Source organism: Pseudophryne corroboree, chromosome 4, assembly GCF_028390025.1.
Source record: "Pseudophryne corroboree isolate aPseCor3 chromosome 4, aPseCor3.hap2, whole genome shotgun sequence".
Classification (NCBI taxonomy): domain Eukaryota; kingdom Metazoa; phylum Chordata; class Amphibia; order Anura; family Myobatrachidae; genus Pseudophryne; species Pseudophryne corroboree.
The window spans coordinates 4,340,976-4,367,054 of record NC_086447.1 but is presented as its reverse complement, the minus strand read 5'-3'; the positions used below and the strand labels follow the sequence as shown (position 1 = coordinate 4,367,054).

The window sequence follows — 26,079 nt, the reverse complement described above, 5'->3', positions numbered from 1 at the left end:
CCCATGTCCTATCCGTCTCACCATGCCCCACCATGTCCTATCCATCTAATATTGTCCTATCCATCCCTCCATGTCCTATCCATTCCACCATGTCCCGCCATGTCCTATCCACCAATATTGTCCTATCCGTCCCTCCATGTCCTATCAGGGCCGGTTCTTGCCCTTTTGGCGCCCCGGGCGGGAAATAGGGGCGTGGCTTCATACAGGGGGCTTGGTCAGTTACGCCCCCTGTACAGTAGAATAGCGCCGCTAAAAATGAAAAAAAAAAAAAAGAATACTTACTATCCCCGCTCCCGACCGCTGCAGACCTCCGCGGGCGCCGCTCCTCTCCTCTCCTCGGATCTGCCATAGACAGACACTAGAGGTCAATTGTGACCACTAGCATCTGTCGGTTCCACAATGCTGTGCGGTGCGCGATGACGTCATCGCGCACCGCACAGCAAAGGTCCTCTCCACGAAGGGAAACTAGACGCGTATCGTCTAGTTCCCTACACAGCGGGGAATCAGGGGGACACAGCGGGCAATGGGGGGCACAGCAGTAGCGGATCTTGCCATGGTGCGGCGCCCTCCGGATGGCGCCGGCGCCCCACGGAAGGCGGCGCCCCGGGCAAAAATCCTGCTTGCCCGTGGCAAGACCCACTACTGTGTCCTATCCGTCTCACCATGCCCCAACATTCCTATCCATCTAATATTGACCTAACCATCCCTCCATGTCCTATCCATCCCATCTTCTATCCATTTTTCCATGCCCCACCATGTCCTATCATTCTAATATTGTTCTATCTGTCCCTCCATGTCCCATCCGTACCATGTGCTATCCATCTCACTATGCCCCACCATGTCCTATCCATCAATTTTGTCCTATCCGTCCCTTCATGTCCAATCCATCCGATGTCCTATCCGTCTCACCATGCCCCATCATGTCCTATCCATCAATATTGTCCTATCCGTCCCTCCATGTCCTATCCATCCCATGTCCTATCCATCCCATGTCCTATCCGTCTCACCATGCTCCACTATGTCCTATCCATCTAACATTGTCCTATCCATACCATGTCCTATTCATCTCACCATGCCCATCATGTCTTAACCATCAATATTGTCCTATCCATCCCTCCATGTCCTATCCATCCCATGTCCTTTCCATCTCACCATGCCCTACCATGTCCTATCCATCTAATATTGTCCTATCCATACCATGTTCTATCCGTCCCTCTTTGTCCTATCCATACCATGTTCTATCCATCTCACCATGCCCCATCATGTCCTATCCATCTAATATTGTCCTATCCATCCCTCCATGTCCTATCCGTACCATGTCCTATCCATCTCACCATGCCTCATCATGTCCTATCCATCTAATATTGTCCTATCCATCCCTCCATGTCCTATCCATCCCATGTCCTTTCCATTTCACCATGCCCCACCATGTCCTATCCGTCCCTCCTTGTCCTAGCCATACCATGTTCTATCCATCTTACCATGCCCCACCATGTCCTATCCATTAATATTGTCATATCCATCTCTCCATGTCCTATCCTTCCTATGTCCTATCCATCTCACAATGCCCCACCATGTCCTATCCATCTAAAATTGTCTTATCCAGCCCTCCATGTCCTATCCATCCCATGTCCTATGCGTCTTACCATGCCCCACCATGTCCTATCCATCTAATATTGTCCTAGCCATCCCTCCATGTCCTATCCGTACCATGTCCAATGCATCTGACAATGCCCCATCATGTCCTATCCATCTTATATTGTCCTTGTCATCCCTCCATGTCCTATCCATCCCATGTCCTATGCGTCTCACCATGCCCCATCATGTCCTATCCATATAATATTGTCCTACCTGTCTTTCCATGTCCTATCTATACCATGTCCTATCCATCTCACCATGCCCCACCATGTCCTATCCATCTAATATTGTCCTATCCGTCCCTCCATGTCCCATCCATCCCATGTCCTATGCATCTCACCATGCCCCACCATGTCCTATCCATCTAATATTGTCCTATCCGTCCCTCCATGTCCCATCCATCCCATGTCCTATGCATCTCACCATGCCCCACCATGTCCTATCCATCTAATATTGTCCTATCCGGCCCTCCATGTCCTATCCATCAAATGGCCTATGCATCTCACCATGCCCCATCATGTCCTATCCATCAATATTGTCCTATCTGTCCCTCCATGTCCTATCCATCCCATGTCCTTTCCATCTCACCATGCCCCACCATGTCCTATCCGTCCCTCCTTGTCCTATCCATACTGTGTTCTATCCATCTCACCATGCCCCACCATGTCCTATCCATCTAATATTGTCCTACCTGTCTACCCATGTCCTATCTGTACCATGTCCTATCCATCTCACCATGCCCCACCATGTCCTATCCATCTTATATTGTCCTATCCGGCCCTCCATGTCCTATCCATCAAATGGCCTATGCGTCTCACCATGCCCCACCATGTCCTATCCATCTAATATTGTCCTGTCCGTCCCTCCATGTCCCATCCATCCCATGTCCTATGCATCTCACCATGCCCCACCATGTCCTATCCATCTAATATTGTCCTATCCGGCCCTCCATGTCCTATCCATCAAATGGCCTATGCATCTCGCCATGCCCCATCATGTCCTATCCATCAATATTGTCCTATCTGTCCCTCCATGTCCTATCCATCCCATGTCCTTTCCATCTCACCATGCCCCACCATGTCCTATCCGTCCCTCCTTGTCCTATCCATACTGTGTTCTATCCATCTCACCATGCCCCACCATGTCCTATCCATTAATATTGTCATATCCATCTCTCCATGTCCTATCCTTCCTATGTCCTATCCATCTCACAATGCCCCACCATGTCCTATCCATCTAAAATTGTCTTATCCAACCCTCCATGTCCTGTCCATCCCATGTCCTATGCATCTTACCATGCCCCACCATGTCCTATCCATCTAATATTGTCCTATCCGTCCCTCAACGTCCTATCCTTCCCATGTTCTATCTGTCTCACCATGCCCCACCATGTCCTATCCATCTAATATTGTCCTAGCCGTCCCTCCATGTCCAATCCATCCCATGTCCAATGCGTCTCACCATGCCCCATCATGTCCTATGCATATAATATTGTCCTACCTGTCTTTCCATGTCCTATCTGTACCATGTCCTATCCATCTCACCATGCCCCACCATGTCCTATCCATCTAATATTGTCCTATCCGTCCCTCCATGTCCCATCCATCCCATGTCCTATGCATCTCACCATGCCCCACAATGTCCTATCCATCTAATATTGTCCTGTCTGGCCCTCCATGTCCTATCCATCAAATGGCCTATGCGTCTCACCATGCCCCACCATGTCCTATCCATATAATATTGTCCTATCCGTCCCTCAATGTCCTATCCTTCCCATGTTCTATCCATCTCACCATGCCCCACCATGTCCTATCCATCTAATATTGTCCTAGCCATCCCTCCATGTCCTATCCGTACCATGTCCTATCCATCTCACAATGCCCCATCATGTCCTATCCATCTTATATTGTCCTTGTCATCCCTCTATGTCCTATCCATCCCATGTCCTATGCGTCTCACCATGCCCCATCATGTCCTATCCATATAATATTGTCCTACCTGTCTTTCCATGTCCTATCTATACCATGTCCTATCCATCTCACCATGCCCCACCATGTCCTATCCATCAATATTGTCCTATCCGTCCCTCCATGTCCTATCCATCCCATGTCCTATGCATCTCACCATGCCCCACCATGTTGTCAAAGTCAAAAATATTACATAGAGAGACCATATAAACTGCACACATATAAGTCGCTATACTTGCAAATATGCGCAGCGAGCACAGCAATATATGGAAACACACGCATTTCCTCGGACATGGCACTGAGATGGATTCGGCACTTGTTTCATACAGTACATGGTTATAATAATGAACAGCACCAGACATCATGGAGATTTAGAATTGGCTAATGAATTAATGTCATGGATGTGTATCATTCGAACCGAACCAGATAAACACATCATGTTTGGTATTGAAGCAAGCAGAATGAGGTGTGGGTTAGTTTGAGGCCTGTTGTGTTGTTGTGGGACATTGCAGCGGATAGATATGATTATATGTATAAAAGCTAAGATCACATTGTTAGAACAATGGATGCTCAAGACAACCTTTTACTAAGTTTTCAGGGCTGAACCTGATTAGCATATACAAAGGAGAAAGAAAGACCCCTCCCCCAGGTACTGGTCAAACAGGAAGGTAGTGGTCAGGTGTGGCCTCAGAGAACAGATGTAATGTAGCTACACTCACACGCACAGTTACCTGGCACCCAGCAGCATGGCGGCTAAATCCCCAGGACATCTTCCAAACTAAAGGCTAAGTATTGAATTTCACATGGCTAGATAAGGAAACAGACAGATTGCTTTCTGGTTTAAATAGAATATTGTAACTTGGTTGTGTGATTGTTGGGTGTTTGTGGATACTCTGTGAAGTCTGTGATAAATTGGAACAGTATACAATCTGTAGCATAGTATTTGTGGTATTTGTTTGCCTATGGAGATTTAAAATAGATTGTGCTGGTTAGTTATACTATATATCCTGTTAATCATAAATACCACCATGCAGTTACGTTTGTGTTAATTACATTGTGATCTGGTCTTGTGATGAATATGCTCTGGTTATTGAGATACTGAAGTTGTTTGGGATGTGAAATTATGAGATGGTTCTAGGAAGTTGGATTACATTGTGAAAGGTGATTTAGATGGTTTGGAATTGTAAAATCAGAACATATGCATTGTTTTGAGGCTTGGACATTTTGGAATAAAGTGCCATGTGTTTGGACCTGCAAATCTAAAATGGCTGCTGCTGGATGTCTTCCCCTCCCCCTTTCAGCCATGTGGTGTGGTCTTTGGAATCAAGTGGAGGTTTCTCAAAATGGAGTCTAGCTTCCATCCCATGCTGTATTCAGCATTGACTAACTGCGCAGCGATTGTCTCTCACATGTGTAGTTTTATCTGCAACCATGTTGTCTCTTATTTAATGTTATCATGAGCCATTTCTCTCTATCTCTCTCTTCTTCTCTTCCCCTTCCATTTTCCCATAAATAGTAATTGTATTGTATTGTATTTCTTGTGTAGTTATCTGGTTAGGTAGTCTCTGTTATATTGTAGTGTATCATTTGTACTGTGATTCTCTTTTACAAGTATATTAGATATAATACAGTTAATAGGCTTTGGACCCTAAACCAGTATCTGTGTATTTTCTATAGTTTTAAGTGTTCACTTGAGCGTCGGTAACGCTCAAGCAGCTTTGTAGCTAGTCAGGTTACACAAGGTTGCACTTACACCCTGTATTCACATTAAGGTATTCTGTGTATTTCATTGATAAGGTTTAGACATAAAGGTATAGCGTTGTGAGCGTCTGCGCCGCTGGTGATCTCCTCGTGGTCTCGAGCGTCTGCTACGCCATAGCGAATCATTACGTTAGTCAAAAGCCATTTAACGTGCTGTCCTGTGATCGCTGGGCCGTGAGCGAACGTGACGCTTGAGCGTCTCGCCTACGGCTGAGCGATCGTTACGCAACCAGCGTACCCGTACGGTACTTCTTAAGTAAACAGCGTACAGTGTTCTTAGACTTCATAAAGGGTTGTTTATACGACAAAGGAATTTAGCATTGTCAATGTCCTATCCATCTAATGTTGTCCTTTCCGTCCCTCCATGTCCCATCCATCCCATGTCCTATGCATCTCACCATGCCCCACCATGTCCTATCCATCTAATATTGTCCTATCCGTCCCTCCATGTCCTATCCATCAAATGGCCTATGCCTCTCACCATGCCCCATCATGTCCTATCCATCTAATATTGTCCTACCTGTCTACCCATGTCCTATCTGTACCATGTCCCATCCATCTCACCATGCCCCACCATGTCCTATCCATCTTATATTGTCCTATCCGGCCCTCCATGTCCTATCCATCAAATGGCCTATGCGTCTCACCATGCCCCACCATGTCCTATCCATCTAATATTGTCCTGTCCTTCCCTCCATGTCCCATCCATCCCATGTCCTATGCATCTCACCATGCCCCACCATGTCCTATCCATCTAATATTGTCCTATCCGGCATTCCATGTCCTATCCATCAAATGGCCTATGCATCTCACCATGCCCCATCATGTCCTATCCATCAATATTGTCCTATCTGTCCCTCCATGTCCTATCCATCCCATGTCCTATGCGTCTCCCCATACCCCATCATGTCCTATCCATCTAATATTGTCCTATCCGTCCCGCCATGTCCTATCCGTACCATGTCCTATCCGTTTCATCATGCCCCACCATGTCCTATCCATCTAATATTGTCCTATCCGTACCATGTCCTATGCATCTCACCATGCCCCACCATATCCTATCCATCAATATTGTCCTGTCCGTCCCTCCATGTCCTATCCGTCCCATGTCCTATGCATCTCACCATGCCCCACCATGTCCTATCCATCTAATGTTGTCCTTTCCGTCCCTCCATGTCCCATCCATCCCATGTCCTATGCATCTCACCTTGCCCCACCATGTCCTATCCATCTAATATTGTCCTATCCGTCCCGCCATGTCCTATCCGTACCATGTCCTATCCGTTTCATCATGCCCCACCATGTCCTATCCATCTAATATTGTCCTATCCGTACCATGTCCTATGCATCTCACCATGCCCCACCATATCCTATCCATATAATATTGTCCTACCTGTCTTTCCATGTCCTATCTGTACTGTGGGGCTAATTCAGACCTGATCGTAGTTTTGCATGGCTGCGATCCGCCACCCTGAGATGCAGGTGGATGCCAAGCACAGGCATGTCTGGCCCGCCCCCCACCGCATGGGTGCATTAGCATCGCACGGCAGCGATGCTATTGCACCCGGTGAGTAAGTCCCTCCCTGCGCAGCATTGCTGCGCTGGTAGGCGACTTTTCGCCACGTCCTTGGTTGCAGCGGCTTCATGTGACGGCACGCCACCACGGCAACCCGCCTCCGCATGGTCCGGGCACGCCTGCATTTCCCAGACCACGCCCCCAAAATGGCAGCCGAACACCGCCGGCCCGCCCCCTCCTGCCCAGTGTACACCTGTGACTTTCAGTCAGGCATAGGCGATCGCTGGGCTGAGATGCCGATCGCATATCTGACAAGCACATGTGCACTGCGACGCTTGCGCAGTTCAGACTTGATCGCTCTCTGGGGGTAATTCCAAGTTGATCGCAGCAGGAAATTTTTTAGCAGTTGGGCAAAACCATGTGCACTGCAGGGGGGCAGATGTAACATGTGCAGAGAGAGTTCGATTTGGGTGGGGTGAGTTCAATCTGCAATCTAAATTGCAGTGTAAAAATAAAGCAGCCAGTATTTACCCTGCACAGAAACAATATAACCCACCCAAATCTATCTCTCTCTGCACATGTTACATCTGCCTCCCCTGCAGTGCACATGGTTTTGCCCAATTGCTAAAAATTTTCCTGCTGCGATCAACTTGGAATTACCCCCTCTGTGCGAAAACGCAGAGTAGTGATCAGGTCTGAATTAGCCCCCATGTCCTATCTATCTCACCATGCCTTACCATGTCCTATCCATCTAATATTGTCCTATCCGTCCCTCCATGTCCTATCAGGGCCGGTTCTTGCCCTTTTGGCGCCCCGGGCGGGAAATTGGGGCATGGCTTCATACAGGGGGCTTGGTCAGTTACGCCCCCTGTACAGTAGAATAGCGCCGCTAAAAATGAAAAAAAAAAAAAAAGAATACTTACTATCCCCGCTCCCGACCGCTGCAGACTTCCGCGGGCGCCGCTTCTCTCCTCTCCTCGGATCTGCCATAGACAGACACTAGAGGTCAATTGTGACCACTAGCATCTGTCGGTCCCACAATGCTGTGCGGTGCGCGATGACGTCATCGCGCACCGCACAACAAAGGTCCTCTCCACGAAGGGAAACTAGACGCGTATCGTCTAGTTCCCTACACAGCGGGGAATCAGGGGGACACAGCGGGCAATGGGTGGCACAGCAGTAGCGGATCTTGCCATGGTGCGGCGCCCTCCGGATGGCGCCGGCGCCCTATGGAAGGCGGCGCCCCGGGCAAAAATCCTGCTTGCCCGTGGCAAGACCCACTACTGTGTCCTATCCGTCTCACCATGCCCCAACATTCCTATCCATCTAATATTGACCTAACCATCCCTCCATGTCCTATCCATCCCATCTTCTATCCATTTTTCCATGCCCCACCATGTCCTATCATTCTAATATTGTTCTATCTGTCCCTCCATGTCCCATCCGTACCATGTGCTATCCATCTCACTATGCCCCACCATGTCCTATCCATCAATTTTGTCCTATCCGTCCCTTCATGTCCAATCCATCCGATGTCCTATCCGTCTCACCATGCCCCATCATGTCCTATCCATCAATATTGTCCTATCCGTCCCTCCATGTCCTATCCGTCTCACCATGCTCCACTATGTCCTATCCATCTAACATTGTCCTATCCGTACCATGTCCTATTCATCTCACCATGCCCATCATGTCTTAACCATCAATATTGTCCTATCCATCCCTCCATGTCCTATCCATCCCATGTCCTTTCCATCTCACCATGCCCCACCATGTCCTATCCATCTAATATTGTCCTATCCATACCATGTTCTATCCGTCCCTCTTTGTCCTATCCATACCATGTTCTATCCATCTCACCATGCCCCATCATGTCCTATCCATCTAATATTGTCCTATCCATCCCTCCATGTCCTATCCGTACCATGTCCTATCCGTCTCACCATGCCTTACCATGTCCTATCCATCTAATATTGTCCTATCCATCCCTCCATGTCCTATCCGTACTATGTCCTATCCATCTCACCATGCCTCATCATGTCCTATCCATCTAATATTGTCCTATCCATCCCTCCATGTCCTATCCATCCCATGTCCTTTCCATTTCACCATGCCCCACCATGTCCTATCCGTCCCTCCTTGTCCTAGCCATACCATGTTCTATCCATCTCACCATGCCCCACCATGTCCTATCCATTAATATTGTCATATCCATCTCTTCATGTCCTATCCTTCCTATGTCCTATCCATCTCACAATGCCCCACCATGTCCTATCCATCTAAAATTGTCTTATCCAGCCCTCCATGTCCTATCCATCCCATGTCCTATGCGTCTTACCATGCCCCACCATGTCCTATCCATCTAATATTGTCCTAGCCATCCCTCCATGTCCTATCCGTACCATGTCCAATGCATCTGACAATGCCCCATCATGTCCTATCCATCTTATATTGTCCTATTCATCCCTCCATGTCCTATCCATACCATGTCCTATCCATCCCAAGTCCTATACGTCTCACCATGCCCCATCATGTCCTATGCATATAATATTATCCTACCTGTCTTTCCATGTCCTATCTGTACTATGTCCTATCCATCTCACCATGCCCCACCATGTCCTATCCATCTAATATTGTCCTATCCGTCCCTCCATGTCCCATCCATCCCATGTCCTATGCATCTCACCATGCCCCACAATGTCCTATCCATCTAATATTGTCCTGTCTGGCCCTCCATGTCCTATCCATCAAATGGCCTATGCGTCTCACCATGCCCCACCATGTCCTATCCATATAATATTGTCCTATCCGTCTCTCAATGTCCTATCCTTCCCATGTTCTATCCATCTCACCATGCCCCACCATGTCCTATCCATCTAATATTGTCCGAGCCATCCCTCCATGTCCTATCCGTACCATGTCCAATGCATCTCACAATGCCCCATCATGTCCTATCCATCTTATATTGTCCTTGTCATCCCTCCATGTCCTATCCATCCCATGTCCTATGCGTCTCACCATGCCCCATCATGTCCTATCCATATAATATTGTCCTACCTGTCTTTCCATGTCCGATCTATACCATGTCCTATCCATCTCACCATGCCCCACCATGTCCTATCCATCAATATTGTCCTGTCCGTCCCTCCATGTCCTATCCATCCCATGTCCTATGCATCTCACCATGCCCCACCATGTCCTATCCATCTAATGTTGTCCTTTCCGTCCCTCCATGTCCCATCCATCCCATGTCCTATGCATCTCACCTTGCCCCACCATGTCCTATTCATCTAATATTGTCCTATCCGTCCCTCAATGTCCTATCCTTCCCATGTTCTATCCATCTCACCATGCCCCACCATGTCCTATCCATCTAATATTGTCCTAGCCATCCCTCCATGTCCTATCCGTACCATGTCCAATGCATCTCACAATGCCTCATCATGCCCTATCCATCTTATATTGTCCTTGTCATCCCTCCATGTCCTATCCATCCCATGTCCTATGCGTCTCACCATGCCCCATCATGTCCTATCCATATAATATTGTCCTACCTTTCTCTCCATGTCCTATCTGTACCATGTCCTATCCATCTCACCACGCCCCACCATGTCCTATCCATCTTATATTGTCCTATCCGGCCCTCCATGTCCTATCCATCAAATGGCCTATGCGTCTCACCATGCCCCACCATGTCCTATCCATCTAATATTGTCCTGTCCGTCCCTCCATGTCCCATCCATCCCATGTCCTATGCATCTCACCATGCCCCACCATGTCCTATCCATCTAATATTGTCCTATCCGTCCCTCCATGTCCTATCCATCCCATGTCCTATGCGTCTCCCCATACCTCATCATGTCCTATCCATCTAATATTGTCCTATCCGTCCCGCCATGTCCTATCCGTACCATGTCCTATCCGTTTCATCATGCCCCACCATGTCCTATCCATCTAATATTGTCCTATCCGTACCATGTCCTATGCATCTCACCATGCCCCACCATATCCTATCCATATAATATTGTCCTACCTGTCTTTCCATGTCCTATCTGTACTGTGGGGCTAATTCAGACCTGATCGTAGTTTTGCATGGCTGCGATCCGCCACCCTGAGATGCAGGTGGATGCCTAGCACAGGCATGTCTAGCCCGCCCCCCCCACCGCATGGGTGCATTAGCATCGCACGGCAGCGATGCTATTGCACCCGGTGAGTAAGTCCCTCCCTGCGCAGCATTGCTGCGCTGGTAGGCGACTTTTCGCCACGTCCTTGGTTGCAGCGGCTTCATGTGACGGCACGCCACCACGGCAGCCCGCCCCCGCATGGTCCGGGCACGCCTGCATTGCCCAGACCACGCCCCCAAAATGGCAGCCGAACACCGCCGGCCCGCCCCCTCCTGCCCAGTGTACACCTCTGACTTTCAGTCAGGCATAGGCGATCGCTGGGCTGAGATGCCGATCGCATATCTGACAAGCACATGTGCACTGCGACGCTTGCGCAGTTCAGACTTGATCGCTCTCTGGGGGTAATTCCAAGTTGATCGCAGCAGGAAATTTTTTAGCAGTTGGGCAAAACCATGTGCACTGCAGGGGGGCAGATGTAACATGTGCAGAGAGAGTTCGATTTGGGTGGGGTGAGTTCAATCTGCAATCTAAATTGCAGTGTAAAAATAAAGCAGCCAGTATTTACCCTGCACAGAAACAATATAACCCACCCAAATCTATCTCTCTCTGCACATGTTACATCTGCCTCCCCTGCAGTGCACATGGTTTTGCCCAATTGCTAAAAATTTTCCTGCTGCGATCAACTTGGAATTACCCCCTCTGTGCGAAAACGCAGAGTAGTGATCAGGTCTGAATTAGCCCCCATGTCCTATCTATCTCACCATGCCTTACCATGTCCTATCCATCTAATATTGTCCTATCCGTCCCTCCATGTCCTATCAGGGCCGGTTCTTGCCCTTTTGGCGCCCCGGGCGGGAAATTGGGGCGTGGCTTCATACAGGGGGCTTGGTCAGTTACGCCCCCTGTACAGTAGAATAGCGCCGCTAAAAATGAAAAAAAAAAAAAAAGAATACTTACTATCCCCGCTCCCGACCGCTGCAGACTTCCGCGTGCGCCGCTTCTCTCCTCTCCTCGGATCTGCCATAGACAGACACTAGAGGTCAATTGTGACCACTAGCATCTGTCGGTCCCACAATGCTGTGCGGTGCGCGATGACATCATCGCGCACCGCACAGCAAAGGTCCTCTCCACGAAGGGAAACTAGACGCGTATCGTCTAGTTCCCTACACAGCGGGGAATCAGGGGGACACAGCAGTAGCGGATCTTGCCATGGTGCGGCGCCCTCCGGATGGCGCCGGCGCCCTACGGAAGGCGGCGCCCCGGGCAAAAATCCTGCTTGCCCGTGGCAAGACCCACTACTGTGTCCTATCCGTCTCACCATGCCCCAACATTCCTATCCATCTAATATTGACCTAACCATCCCTCCATGTCCTATCCATCCCATCTTCTATCCATTTTTCCATGCCCCACCATGTCCTATCATTCTAATATTGTTCTATCTGTCCCTCCATGTCCCATCCGTACCATGTGCTATCCATCTCACTATGCCCCACCATGTCCTATCCATCAATTTTGTCCTATCCGTCCCTTCATGTCCAATCCATCCGATGTCCTATCCGTCTCACCATGCCCCATCATGTCCTATCCATCAATATTGTCCTATCCGTCCCTCCATGTCCTATCATCCCATGTCCTATCCGTCTCACCATGCTCCACTATGTCCTATCCATCTAACATTGTCCTATCCGTACCATGTCCTATTCATCTCACCATGCCCATCATGTCTTAACCATCAATATTGTCCTATCCATCCCTCCATGTCCTATCCATCCCATGTCCTTTCCATCTCACCATGCCCCACCATGTCCTATCCATCTAATATTGTCCTATCCATACCATGTTCTATCCGTCCCTCTTTGTCCTATCCATACCATGTTCTATCCATCTCACCATGCCCCATCATGTCCTATCCATCTAATATTGTCCTATCCATCCCTCCATGTCCTATCCGTACCATGTCCTATCCGTCTCACCATGCCTTACCATGTCCTATCCATCTAATATTGTCCTATCCATCCCTCCATGTCCTATCCGTACTATGTCCTATCCATCTCACCATGCCTCATCATGTCCTATCCTTCTAATATTGTCCTATCCATCCCTCCATGTCCTATCCATCCCATGTCCTTTCCATTTCACCATGCCCCACCATGTCCTATCCGTCCCTCCTTGTCCTAGCCATACCATGTTCTATCCATCTCACCATGCCCCACCATGTCCTATCCATTAATATTGTCATATCCATCTCTTCATGTCCTATCCTTCCTATGTCCTATCCATCTCACAATGCCCCACCATGTCCTATCCATCTAAAATTGTCTTATCCAGCCCTCCATGTCCTATCCATCCCATGTCCTATGCGTCTTACCATGCCCCACCATGTCCTATCCATCTAATATTGTCCTAGCCATCCCTCCATGTCCTATCCGTACCATGTCCAATGCATCTGACAATGCCCCATCATGTCCTATCCATCTTATATTGTCCTATTCATCCCTCCATGTCCTATCCATACCATGTCCTATCCATCCCATGTCCTATACGTCTCACCATGCCCCATCATGTCCTATGCATATAATATTATCCTACCTGTCTTTCCATGTCCTATCTGTACTATGTCCTATCCATCTCACCATGCCCCACCATGTCCTATCCATCTAATATTGTCCTATCCGTCCCTCCATGTCCCATCCATCCCATGTCCTATGCATCTCACCATGCCCCACAATGTCCTATCCATCTAATATTGTCCTGTCTGGCCCTCCATGTCCTATCCATCAAATGGCCTATGCGTCTCACCATGCCCCACCATGTCCTATCCATATAATATTGTCCTATCCGTCCCTCAATGTCCTATCCTTCCCATGTTCTATCCATCTCACCATGCCCCACCATGTCCTATCCATCTAATATTGTCCTATCCGTCCCTCCATGTCCCATCCATCCCATGTCCTATGCATCTCACCATGCCCCACAATGTCCTATCCATCTAATATTGTCCTGTCCGTCCCTCCATGTCCTATCCATCAAATGGCCTATGCGTCTCACCATGCCCCACCATGTCCTATCCATCTAATATTGTCCTATCTGTCCCTCCATGTCCTATCCATCCCATGTCCTATGCGTCTCCCCATACCCCATCATGTCCTATCCATCTAATATTGTCCTATCCGTCCCGCCATGTCCTATCCGTACCATGTCCTATCCGTTTCATCATGCCCCACCATGTCCTATCCATCTAATATTGTCCTATCCGTACCATGTCCTATGCATCTCACCATGCCCCACCATATCCTATCCATATAATATTGTCCTACCTGTCTTTCCATGTCCTATCTGTACTGTGGGGCTAATTCAGACCTGATCGTAGTTTTGCATGGCTGCGATCCGCCACCCTGAGATGCAGGTGGATGCCTAGCACAGGCATGTCTAGCCCGCCCCCCCCCACCGCATGGGTGCATTAGCATCGCACGGCAGCGATGCTATTGCACCCGGTGAGTAAGTCCCTCCCTGCGCAGCATTGCTGCGTGGTAGGCGACTTTTCGCCACGTCCTTGGTTGCAGCGGCTTCATGTGACGGCACGCCACCACGGCAGCCCGCCCCCGCATGGTCCGGGCACGCCTGCATTTCCCAGACCACGCCCCCAAAATGGCAGCCGAACACCGCCGGCCCGCCCCCTCCTGCCCAGTGTACACCTGTGACTTTCAGTCAGGCATAGGCGATCGCTGGGCTGAGATGCCGATCGCATATCTGACAAGCACATGTGCACTGCGACGCTTGCGCAGTTCAGACTTGATCGCTCTCTGGGGGTAATTCCAAGTTGATCGCAGCAGGAAATTTTTTAGCAGTTGGGCAAAACCATGTGCACTGCAGGGGGGCAGATGTAACATGTGCAGAGAGAGTTCGATTTGGGTGGGGTGAGTTCAATCTGCAATCTAAATTGCAGTGTAAAAATAAAGCAGCCAGTATTTACCCTGCACAGAAACAATATAACCCACCCAAATCTATCTCTCTCTGCACATGTTACATCTGCCTCCCCTGCAGTGCACATGGTTTTGCCCAATTGCTAAAAATTTTCCTGCTGCGATCAACTTGGAATTACCCCCTCTGTGCGAAAACGCAGAGTAGTGATCAGGTCTGAATTAGCCCCCATGTCCTATCTATCTCACCATGCCTTACCATGTCCTATCCATCTAATATTGTCCTATCCGTCCCTCCATGTCCTATACATCTCACCATGCCCCACCATGTCCTATCCATCTAATATTGTCCTATCCGTCCCTCCATGTCCTATCCGTACCATGTCCTATCTATCTCACCATGCCTTACCATGTCCTATCCATCTAATATTGTCCTATCCGTCCCTCCGTGTCCTATCCATCTCACCATGCCCCACCATGTCCTATCCATCTAATATTGTCCTATCTGTCCCTCCATGTCCTATCCGTACCATGTCCTATCTATCTCACCATGCCTTACCATGTCCTATCCATCTAATATTGTCCTATCCGTCCCTCCATGTCCTATCCATCTCACCATGCCCCACCATGTCCTATCCATCTAATATTGTCCTATCCGTCCCTCCATATCCTATCCGTACCATGTCCTATCTATCTCACCATGCCCCACCATGTCCTATCCATCTAATATTGTCCTATCCGTCCCTCCATGTCCTATCCGTACCATGTCCTATCTATCTCACCATGCCTTACCATGTCCTATCCATCTAATATTGTCCTATCCGTCCCTCCATGTCCTATCCATCTCACCATGCCCCACCATGTCCTATCCATCTAATATTGTCCTATCCGTCCCTCCATGTCCTATCCGTACCATGTCCTATCTATCTCACCATGCCTTACCATGTCCTATCCATCTAATATTGTCCTATCCGTCCCTCCATGTCCTATCCATCTCACCATGCCCCACCATGTCCTATCCATCAAATATTGTCCTATCCGTCCCTCCATATCCTATCCGTACCATGTCCTATCTATCTCACCATGCCCCACCATGTCCTATCCATCTAATATTGTCCTATCCGTCCCTCCATGTCCTATCCGTACCATGTCCTATCTATCTCATCATGCCTTACCATGTCCTATCCATCTAATATTGTCCTATCCGTCCCTCCATGTCCTATCCATCTCACCATGCCCCACCATGTCCTAGCCATCTAATATTGTCCTATCCGTCCCTCCATGTCCTATCCGTTCCATGTCCTATCTATCTCACCATGCCTTACCATGTCCTATCCATCTAATATTGTCCTATCCGTCCCTCCATGTCCTATCCGTACCATGTCCTATCTGTCTCACCATGCCTTACCATGTCCTATCCATCTAATATTGTCCTATCCGTACCATGGGGGTAATTCCAAGTTGATCGCAGCAGGAATTCTGTTAGCAATTGGGCAAAACCATGTGCACTGCAGGGGAGGCAGATGTAACATGTGCAGAGAGAGATAGATTTGGGTGTGGTGAGTTCAATCTGCAATCTTATTTGCAGTGTAAAAATTAAGCAGCCAGTATTTACCCTGCACAGAAATAAAATAACCCACCCAAATCTAACTCTCTCTGCACATGTTACATCTGCCCCACCTGCAGTGCACATGGTTTTGCCCAACTGCTAAAAAATTTCCTGCTGTGATCAACTTGGAATTACCCCCCATGTCCTATCCATCTAATATTGTCCTATCCATCCCTCCATGTCCTATCCGTACCATGTCCTATGCGTCTCACCATGCCCCACCATGTCTTATCCATCCCATGTCCTATGCGTCTCACCATGCCCCACCATGTCCAATCCATCCCATGTCCTATGCGTCTCACCATGCCCCACCATGTCCAATCCATTCCATGTCCTATGCGTCCCAGCATGCCTTACCATGTCCTATCCATCTAACATTGTCCTATCCGTTCCTCCATGTCGTATCCTTCCCATGTCCTATGCGTCTCACCATGCCCCACCATGTCCAATCCATCCCATGTCCTATGCGTCTCACCATGCCCCACCATGTCCAATCCATCCCATGTCCTATGCGTCTCACCATGCCCCACCATGTCCAATCCATCCCATGTCCTATGCGTCTCACCATGCCTTACCATGTCCTATCCATCTAACATTGTCCTATCCGTTCCTCCATGTCCTATCCTTCCCATGTCCTATGCGTCTCACCATGCCCAATCCATCCCATGTCCTATGCGTCTCACCATGCCCCACCATGTCCAATCCATCCCATGTCCTATGCGTCTCACCATGCCCCACCATGTCCAATCCATCCCACCATGCCTTACCATGTCCTATCCATCTAACATTGTCCTATCCGTTCCTCCATGTCCTATCCTTCCCATGTCCTATGCGTCTCACCATGCCCCACCATGTCCAATCCATCCCATGTCCTATGCGTCTCACCATGCCCCACCATGTCCAATCCATCCCATGTACTATGCGTCACACCATGCCCCACCATGTCCAATCCATCCCATGTCCTATGCGTCTCTCCATGCCCCACTATGTCCAATCCATCCCATGTCCTATGCGTCCCACCATGCCTTACCATGTCCTATCCATCTAACATTGTCCTATCCGTTCCTCCATGTCCTATCCTTCCCATGTCCTATGCGTCTCACAATGCCCCACCATGTCCAATCCATCCCATGTCCTATGCGTCTCACCATGCCCCACCATGTCCAATCCATCCCATGTCCTATGCGTCCCACCATGCCTTACCATGTCCCATCCATCTAACATTGTCCTATCCGTTCCTCCATGTCCTATCCTTCCCATATCCTATGCGTCTCACCATGCCCCACCATGTCCAATCCATCCCATGTCCTATGCGTCTCACCATGCCCCACCATGTCCAATCCATCCCATGCCCTATGCGTCACACCATGCCCCACCATGTCCAATCCATCCCATGTCCTATGCGTCTCACCATGCCCCACTATGTCCAATCCATCCCATGTCCTATGCATACCACCATGCCTTACCATGTCCTATCCATCTAACATTGTCCTATCCGTTCCTCCATGTCCTATCCTTCCCATGTCCTATGCGTCTCACAATGCCCCACCATGTCCAATCCATCCCATGTCCTATGCGTCTCACCATGCCCCACCATGTCTAATCCATCCCATGTCCTATGCGTCTCACCATGCCCCACCATGTCCAATCCATCCCATGTCCTATGCGTCTCACCATGCCCCACCATGTCCAATCCATCCCATGTCCTATGCGTCTCACCATGCCTTACCATGTCCTATCCATCTAATATTGTCCTATTCGTCCCTCCGTGTCCTATCCGTACTATGTCCTATCTGTCTCACCATGCCCCATGTCCTATCCATCTAATATTAGAGGTCATTCCGAGTTGATCGCTCGCTAGCTAGTTTTAGCAGCCGTGCAAACACATGAGCAGCCGAGCTCTGCAAAAACAGTTTGTGCAGTTTCTGAGTAGCTCTGAACCTACTCAGCGCTTGCGATCACTTCAGCCTATTCGTGTCCGGATTTGACGTCATACACGCCTGAGTTTTTGCTAACCCTCCCTGAAAACGGTCAGTTGACACCCAGTAACGCCCCCTTCCTGTCAATCTTCTTGCGGCCGTCAGTGCGACTGAAAACTTCGTTAGAACCTGTGCACAACCACAACGGACTTTGTACCCGTATGTCGCGCGTGCGCATTGCGGCCCATACTCATGCGCATAAATGCCGTTTTTTAGCCTGATCGCTGCGCTGCGAACAATGACAGCTAGCGATCAACTCAGAATGACCCCCAATGTCCTATCCGTCCCTCCATGTCCTATCTATCCCATGTCCTATCCGTCTCACCATGCCCTACCAAAAATTAATTTATTCTATTTTGGAATAAGGCTGTAACATAACAAAATGTGGAAAAAGTGAAGCGCTGTGAATACTTTCCGGACGCACTGTTAAATACATTTCTTTCACACCTAAACTGCGGCAATGGCCAATTCTCCTTCCCTTGTGCGCAGCTGATGTACAGTGAGTAAAGGAGGAGGTGGTCCATTAGACAGACGATGTTCTGGTCATACAGGGGACTATCCACCCACATGTAAGGTGTTTACACACAGTCACATTTATATTTACTAACGTCAGCGCCAGTGATTATCTTATACAGTACATCCATCTCTGGGACGCTGCTTCTGTTTATATCCGCGGTTGTGGTCTTTACATGCTGCCAGCCAGACCTTTCTGCTTTCACCCTACGCTTATTTGTGTTACACGTATTTGTGTTCCACGTATTTGTGTTACGCGTATTTGTGTTATGCGTATTTGTGTTATGCGTATTTGTGTTATGCGTATTTGTGTTATGCGTATTTGTGTTACGCGTATTTGTGTTATGCATATTTGTGTTACACGTATTTGTGTTATGCGTATTTGTGTTATGCGTATTTGTGTTACGTGTATTTGTGTTATGCGTATTTGTGTTACACGTATTTGTGTTATGCGTATTTGTGTTACACGTATTTGTGTTATGCGTATTTGTGTTACATGTATTTGTGTTATGCGTATTTGTGTTACGCGTATTTGTGTTACACGTATTTGTGTTATGCGTATTTGTGTTACATGTATTTGTGTTATGCGTATTTGTGTTACGCGTATTTGTGTTACGTGTATTTGTGTTATGCATATTTGTGTTATGCGTATTTGTGTTACACGTATTTGTGTTATGCGTATTTGTGTTACACGTATTTGTGTTACACGTATTTGTGTTACGCGTATTTGTGTTATGCGTATTTGTGTTATGCGTATTTGTGTTACGCGTATTTGTGTTACACGTATTTGTGTTACGCGTATTTTTTGTTTATGCGTATTTGTGTTAGGCGTATTTGTGTTAGGCGTATTTGTGTTACACATATTTGTGTTATGCGTATTTGTGTTACACGTATTTGTGCTAGGCGTATTTGTGTTACGCGTATTTGTGTTACGCGTATTTGTGTTACGCGTATTTGTGTGTATTTGTGTTACGCGTATTTGTGTTATGCATATTTGTGTATATATTATAAATGACACTTTTTCTCGGCAGGATCACAGACATGTCCAAAGTTTCTACGATAGACCGGCCAGACCCTGGCTATGAAAATATGGACCACCTTTATGTGAATGTGGACTATGTGTCCGAGATGCTGAGGACGATTGACTTCCAGTCAGGTAAATGTGATCCCACCCTGGGTACAGCAGGAAAGGAAAGCCTGACCTCCATATGCCATCATTCACCTGTGCAGCTCTGATACACAAAGGATTCTGGGAGAAAAATTATAGGCTGAGGCCTAAGGTGGCAGCATGGAGCTCACTTACTGTATACTGTGGCTAATATGGTTATCTCACTGTCTCTCCTGTCCGCTCTCACTGTCTCCTGTCTGGGTGTCAGCTCACCCCTCTCACTGTCTCTCCTGTCTGGGTGTCAGCTCACCCCTCTCACTGTCTCTCCTGTCCGCTCTCACTGTCTCCTGTCTGGTGTCAGCTCACCCCTCTCACTGTCTCTCCTGTCTGGGTGTCAGCTCACCCCTCTCACTGTCTCTCCTGTCCGCTCTCACTGTCTCCTGTCTGGTGTCAGGTCACCGCTCTCACTGTCTCTCCTGTCCGCTCTCACTGTCTCCTGTCTGGGTGTCAGCTCACCCCTCTCACTGTCTCTCCTGTCCGCTCTCACTGTCTCCTGTCTGGTGTCAGGTCACCGCTCTCACTGTCTCTCCTGTCCGCTCTCACTGTCTCCTGTCTGGGTGTCAGCTCACCGCTCTCACTGTCTCCTGTCTGGTGTCAGGTCACCGCTCTCACTGTCTCTCCTGTCCGGTGTCAGGTCACCGCTCTCACTGTCTCTCCTGTCTGCTCTCACTGTCTCCTGTCTGGGTGTCAGCTCACCCCTCTCACTGTCTCTCCTGTCTGGTGTCAGGTCACCGCTCTCACTGTCTCCTGTCTGGGTGTCAGCTCACCCCTCTCACTGTCTCTCCTGTCTGGTGTCAGGTCACCCCTCTCACTGTCTCTCCTGTCCGGTGTCAGGTCACCGCTCTCACTGTCTCTCCTGTCCGGTGTCAGGTCACCGCTCTCACTGTCTCTCCTGTCTGGGTGTCAGGTCACCCCTCTCACTGTCTCTCCTGTCTGGTGTCAGGTCACCGCTCTCACTGTCTCCTGTCTGGGTGTCAGGTCACCCCTCTCATTGTCTCTCCTGTCTGGGTGTCAGCTCACCGCTCTCACTGTCTCTCCTGTCCGGTGTCAGGTCACCGCTCTCACTGTCTCTCCTGTCTGGTGTCAGGTCACCGCTCTCACTGTCTCTCCTGTCTGGGTGTCAGCTCACCCCTCTCACTGTCTCTCCTGTCTGGTGTCAGGTCACCGCTCTCACTGTCTCTCCTGTGTGGGTGTCAGGTCACCCCTCTCACTGTCTCCTGTCTGGGTGTCAGGTCACCGCTCTCACTGTCTCTCCTGTCTGGTGTCAGGTCACCGCTCTCACTGTCTCTCCTGTGTGGTGTCAGGTCACCGCTCTCACTGTCTCTCCTGTCTGGTGTCAGGTCACCGCTCTCACTGTCTCTCCTGTCTGGTGTCAGGTCACCGCTCTCACTATCTCTCCTGTCTGGGTGTCAGGTCACCGCTCTCACTGTCTCTCCTGTCCGGTGTCAGGTCACCCCTCTCACTGTCTCTCCTGTCTGGTGTCAGGTCACCGCTCTCACTGTCTCTCCTGTCTGGGTGTCAGGTCACCGCTCTCACTGTCTCTCCTGTCTGGGTGTCAGGTCACCACTCTCACTGTCTCTCCTGTCTGGTATCAGGTCACCCCTCTCACTGTCTCTCCTGTCTGGGTGTCAGGTCACCGCTCTCACTGCCTCTCCTGTCTGGTGTCAGGTCACCGCTCTCACTGTCTCTCCTGTGTGGTGTCAGGTCACCCCTCTCACTGTCTCTCCTGTCTGGTGTCAGGTCACCGCTCTCACTGTCTCTCCTGTCTGGTGTCAGGTCACCCCTCTCACTGTCTCTCCTGTCTGGTGTCAGGTCACCCCTCTCACTGTCTCTCCTGTCTGGGTGTCAGGTCACCCCTCTCACTGTCTCCTGTCTGGTGTCAGGTCACCCCTCTCACTGTCTCTCCTGTCTGGTGTCAGGTCACCGCTCTCACTGTCTCTCCTGTCTGGTGTCAGGTCACCGCTCTCACTGTCTCTCCTGTCTGGTGTCAGGTCACCGCTCTCACTGTCTCTCCTGTCTGGTGTCAGGTCACCGCTCTCACTGTCTCTCCTGTCTGGTGTCAGGTCACCGCTCTCACTGTCTCTCCTGTCTGGTGTCAGGTCACCGCTCTCACTGTCTCTCCTGTCCGGTGTCAGGTCACCGCTCTCACTGTCTCTCCTGTCTGGTGTCAGGTCACCGCTCTCACTGTCTCTCCTGTCTGGTGTCAGGTCACCGCTCTCACTGTCTCTCCTGTCTGGTGTCAGGTCACCGCTCTTACTGTCTCTCCTGTCCGGTGTCAGGTCACCCCTCTCACTGTCTCTCCTGTCTGGGTGTCAGGTCACCGCTCTCACTGCCTCTCCTATCTGGTGTCAGGTCACCGCTCTCACTGCCTCTCCTGTCTGGTGTCAGGTCACCCCTCTCACTGTCTCTCCTGTTCGGTGTCAGGTCACCGCTCTCACTGTCTCTCCTGTCTGGGTGTCAGCTCACCGCTCTCACTGTCTCTCCTGTCCGGTGTCAGGTCACCGCTCTCACTGTCTCTCCTGTCCGGTGTCAGGTCACCGCTCTCACTGTCTCTCCTGTCTGGGTGTCAGGTCACCGCTCTCACTGTCTCTCCTGTCTGGTGTCAGCTCACTGCTCTCACTGTCTCTCCTGTCTGGGTGTCAGGTCACCGCTCTCACTGTCTCTCCTGTCTGGTGTCAGGTCATCGCTCTCACTGTCTCTCCTGTCTGGTGTCAGGTCACCCCTCTCACTGTCTCTCCTGTCTGGGTGTCAGGTCACCGCTCTCACTGTCTCTCCTGTCCGGTGTCAGGTCACCCCTCTCACTGTCTCTCCTGTCTGGGTGTCAGGTCACCGCTCTCATTGTCTCTCCTGTCTGGTGTCTGGTCACCGCTCTCACTGTCTCTCCTGTCTGGGTGTCAGGTCACCGCTCTCACTGTCTCTCCTGTCCGGTGTCAGGTCACCCCTCTCACTGGCTCTCCTGTCTGGGTGTCAGGTCACCGCTCTCACTGTCTCTCCTGTCTGGTGTCAGGTCATCGCTCTCACTGTCTCTCCTGTCTGGTGTCAGGTCACCGCTCTCACTGTCTCTCCTGTCTGGTGTCAGGTCATCGCTCTCACTGTCTCTCCTGTCTGGTGTCAGGTCATCGCTCTCACTGTCTCTCCTGTCTGGGTGTCAGGTCACCCCTCTCACTGTCTCTCCTGTCTGGTGTCAGGTCACCGCTCTCACTGTCTCCTGTCTGGTGTCTGGTCACCGCTCTCACTGTCTCTCCTGTCTGGTGTCAGGTCATCGCTCTCACTGTCTCTCCTGTCTGGGTGTCAGGTCACCGCTCTCACTGTCTCTCCTGTCCGGTGTCAGGTCACCCCTCTCACTGTCTCTCCTGTCTGGGTGTCAGGTCACCGCTCTCACTGTCTCTCCTGTCTGGTGTCAGGTCATCGCTCTCACTGTCTCTCCTGTCTGGTGTCAGGTCACCGCTCTCACTGTCTCTCCTGTGTGGGTGTCAGGTCACCGCTCTCACTGTCTCTCCTGTCTGGTGTCAGGTCACCCCTCTCACTGTCTCTCCTGTCTGGTGTCAGCTCACCGCTCTCACTGTCTCTCCTGTCTGGGTGTCAGGTCACCGCTCTCACTGTCTCTCCTTCCACATGTCAGGTCACCGCTCTCACTGTCTCTCCTTCCACATGTCAGGTCACCGCTCTCACTGTCTCTCCTGTCTGGGTGTCAGGTCACCGCTCTCACTGTCTCTCCTTCCACATGTCAGGTCACCCCTCTCACTGTCTCTCCTGTCTGGGTGTCAGGTCATCGCTCTCACTGTCTCTCCTGTCTGGTGTCAGGTCACCGCTCTCACTGTCTCTCCTGTCTGGTGTCAGGTCATCGCTCTCACTGTCTCTCCTGTCTGGTGTCAGGTCACCGCTCTCACTGTCTCTCCTGTGTGGGTGTCAGGTCACCGCTCTCACTGTCTCTCCTGTCTGGTGTCAGGTCACCGCTCTCACTGTCTCTCCTGTCTGGTGTCAGCTCACCGCTCTCACTGTCTCTCCTGTCTGGGTGTCAGGTCACCGCTCTCACTGTCTCTCCTTCCACATGTCAGGTCACCGCTCTCACTGTCTCTCCTTCCACATGTCAGGTCACCGCTCTCACTGTCTCTCCTTCCACATGTCAGGTCACCGCTCTCACTGTCTCTCCTGTCTGGGTGTCAGGTCACCGCTCTCACTGTCTCTCCTGTCTGGGTGTCAGGTCACCCCTCTCACTGTCTCTCCTGTCTGGGTGTCAGGTCATCGCTCTCACTGTCTCTCCTGTCTGGTGTCAGGTCACCGCTCTCACTGTCTCTCCTTCCACATGTCAGGTCACCGCTCTCACTGTCTCTCCTTCCACATGTCAGGTCACCGCTCTCACTGTCTCTCCTGTGTGGGTGTCAGGTCACCGCTCTCACTGTCTCTCCTTCCACATGTCAGGTCACCGCTCTCACTGTCTCTCCTTCCACATGTCAGGTCACCGCTCTCACTGTCTCTCCTGTCTGGTGTCAGGTCATCGCTCTCACTGTCTCTCCTGTCTGGTGTCAGGTCACCGCTCTCACTGTCTCTCCTGTGTGGGTGTCAGGTCACCGCTCTCACTGTCTCTCCTGTCTGGTGTCAGGTCACCGCTCTCACTGTCTCTCCTGTCTGGTGTCAGGTCACCGCTCTCACTGTCTCTCCTGTCTGGTGTCAGCTCACCGCTCTCACTGTCTCTCCTGTCTGGGTGTCAGGTCACCGCTCTCACTGTCTCTCCTTCCACATGTCAGGTCACCGCTCTCACTGTCTCTCCTTCCACATGTCAGGTCACCGCTCTCACTGTCTCTCCTTCCACATGTCAGGTCACCCCTCTCACTGTCTCTCCTGTCTGGTGTCAGGTCACCGCTCTCACTGTCTCTCCTGTCTGGTGTCAGGTCACCGCTCTCACTGTCTCTCCTGTCTGGGTGTCAGGTCACCGCTCTCACTGTCTCTCCTTCCACATGTCAGGTCACCGCTCTCACTGTCTCTCCTGTCTGGGTGTCAGGTCACCCCTCTCACTGTCTCTCCTGTCTGGGTGTCAGGTCATCGCTCTCACTGTCTCTCCTGTCTGGTGTCAGGTCACCGCTCTCACTGTCTCTCCTTCCACATGTCAGGTCACCGCTCTCACTGTCTCTCCTTCCACATGTCAGGTCACCGCTCTCACTGTCTCTCCTGTGTGGGTGTCAGGTCACCGCTCTCACTGTCTCTCCTTCCACATGTCAGGTCACCGCTCTCACTGTCTCTCCTTCCACATGTCAGGTCACCGCTCTCACTGTCTCTCCTGTCTGGTGTCAGGTCATCGCTCTCACTGTCTCTCCTGTCTGGTGTCAGGTCACCGCTCTCACTGTCTCTCCTGTGTGGGTGTCAGGTCACCGCTCTCACTGTCTCTCCTGTCTGGTGTCAGGTCACCGCTCTCACTGTCTCTCCTGTCTGGTGTCAGCTCACCGCTCTCACTGTCTCTCCTGTCTGGGTGTCAGGTCACCGCTCTCACTGTCTCTCCTTCCACATGTCAGGTCACCGCTCTCACTGTCTCTCCTTCCACATGTCAGGTCACCGCTCTCACTGTCTCTCCTTCCACATGTCAGGTCACCCCTCTCACTGTCTCTCCTGTCTGGTGTCAGGTCACCGCTCTCACTGTCTCTCCTGTGTGGGTGTCAGGTCACCGCTCTCACTGTCTCTCCTGTGTGGGTGTCAGGTCACCGCTCTCACTCTCTCTCCTGTCCGGTGTCAGGTCACCGCTCTCACTGTCTCTCCTGTCTGGTGTCAGGTCACCGCTCTCACTGTCTCCTGTCTGGGTGTCAGGTCACCGCTCTCACTGTCTCCTGTCTGGGTGTCAGGTCACCGCTCTCACTGTCTCTCCTGTCTGGTGTCAGGTCACCGCTCTCAC

The 26,079-nt window shown here is 50.5% G+C and overlaps 1 protein-coding gene across 1 annotated transcript in view; it reads left to right on the top strand.

Annotated features, from left to right (window-relative positions):
• TRIM54 (tripartite motif containing 54) overlaps positions 1-26,079 on the top strand; it is a 238,990-nt gene that overhangs the window by 195,408 nt on the left and 17,503 nt on the right. Inside the window, exon 7 of the mRNA XM_063914921.1 lies at positions 20,059-20,183. Coding sequence (XP_063770991.1) covers positions 20,059-20,183 — 125 coding nt within the window. The remainder of the gene's footprint in view (positions 1-20,058; positions 20,184-26,079) is intronic.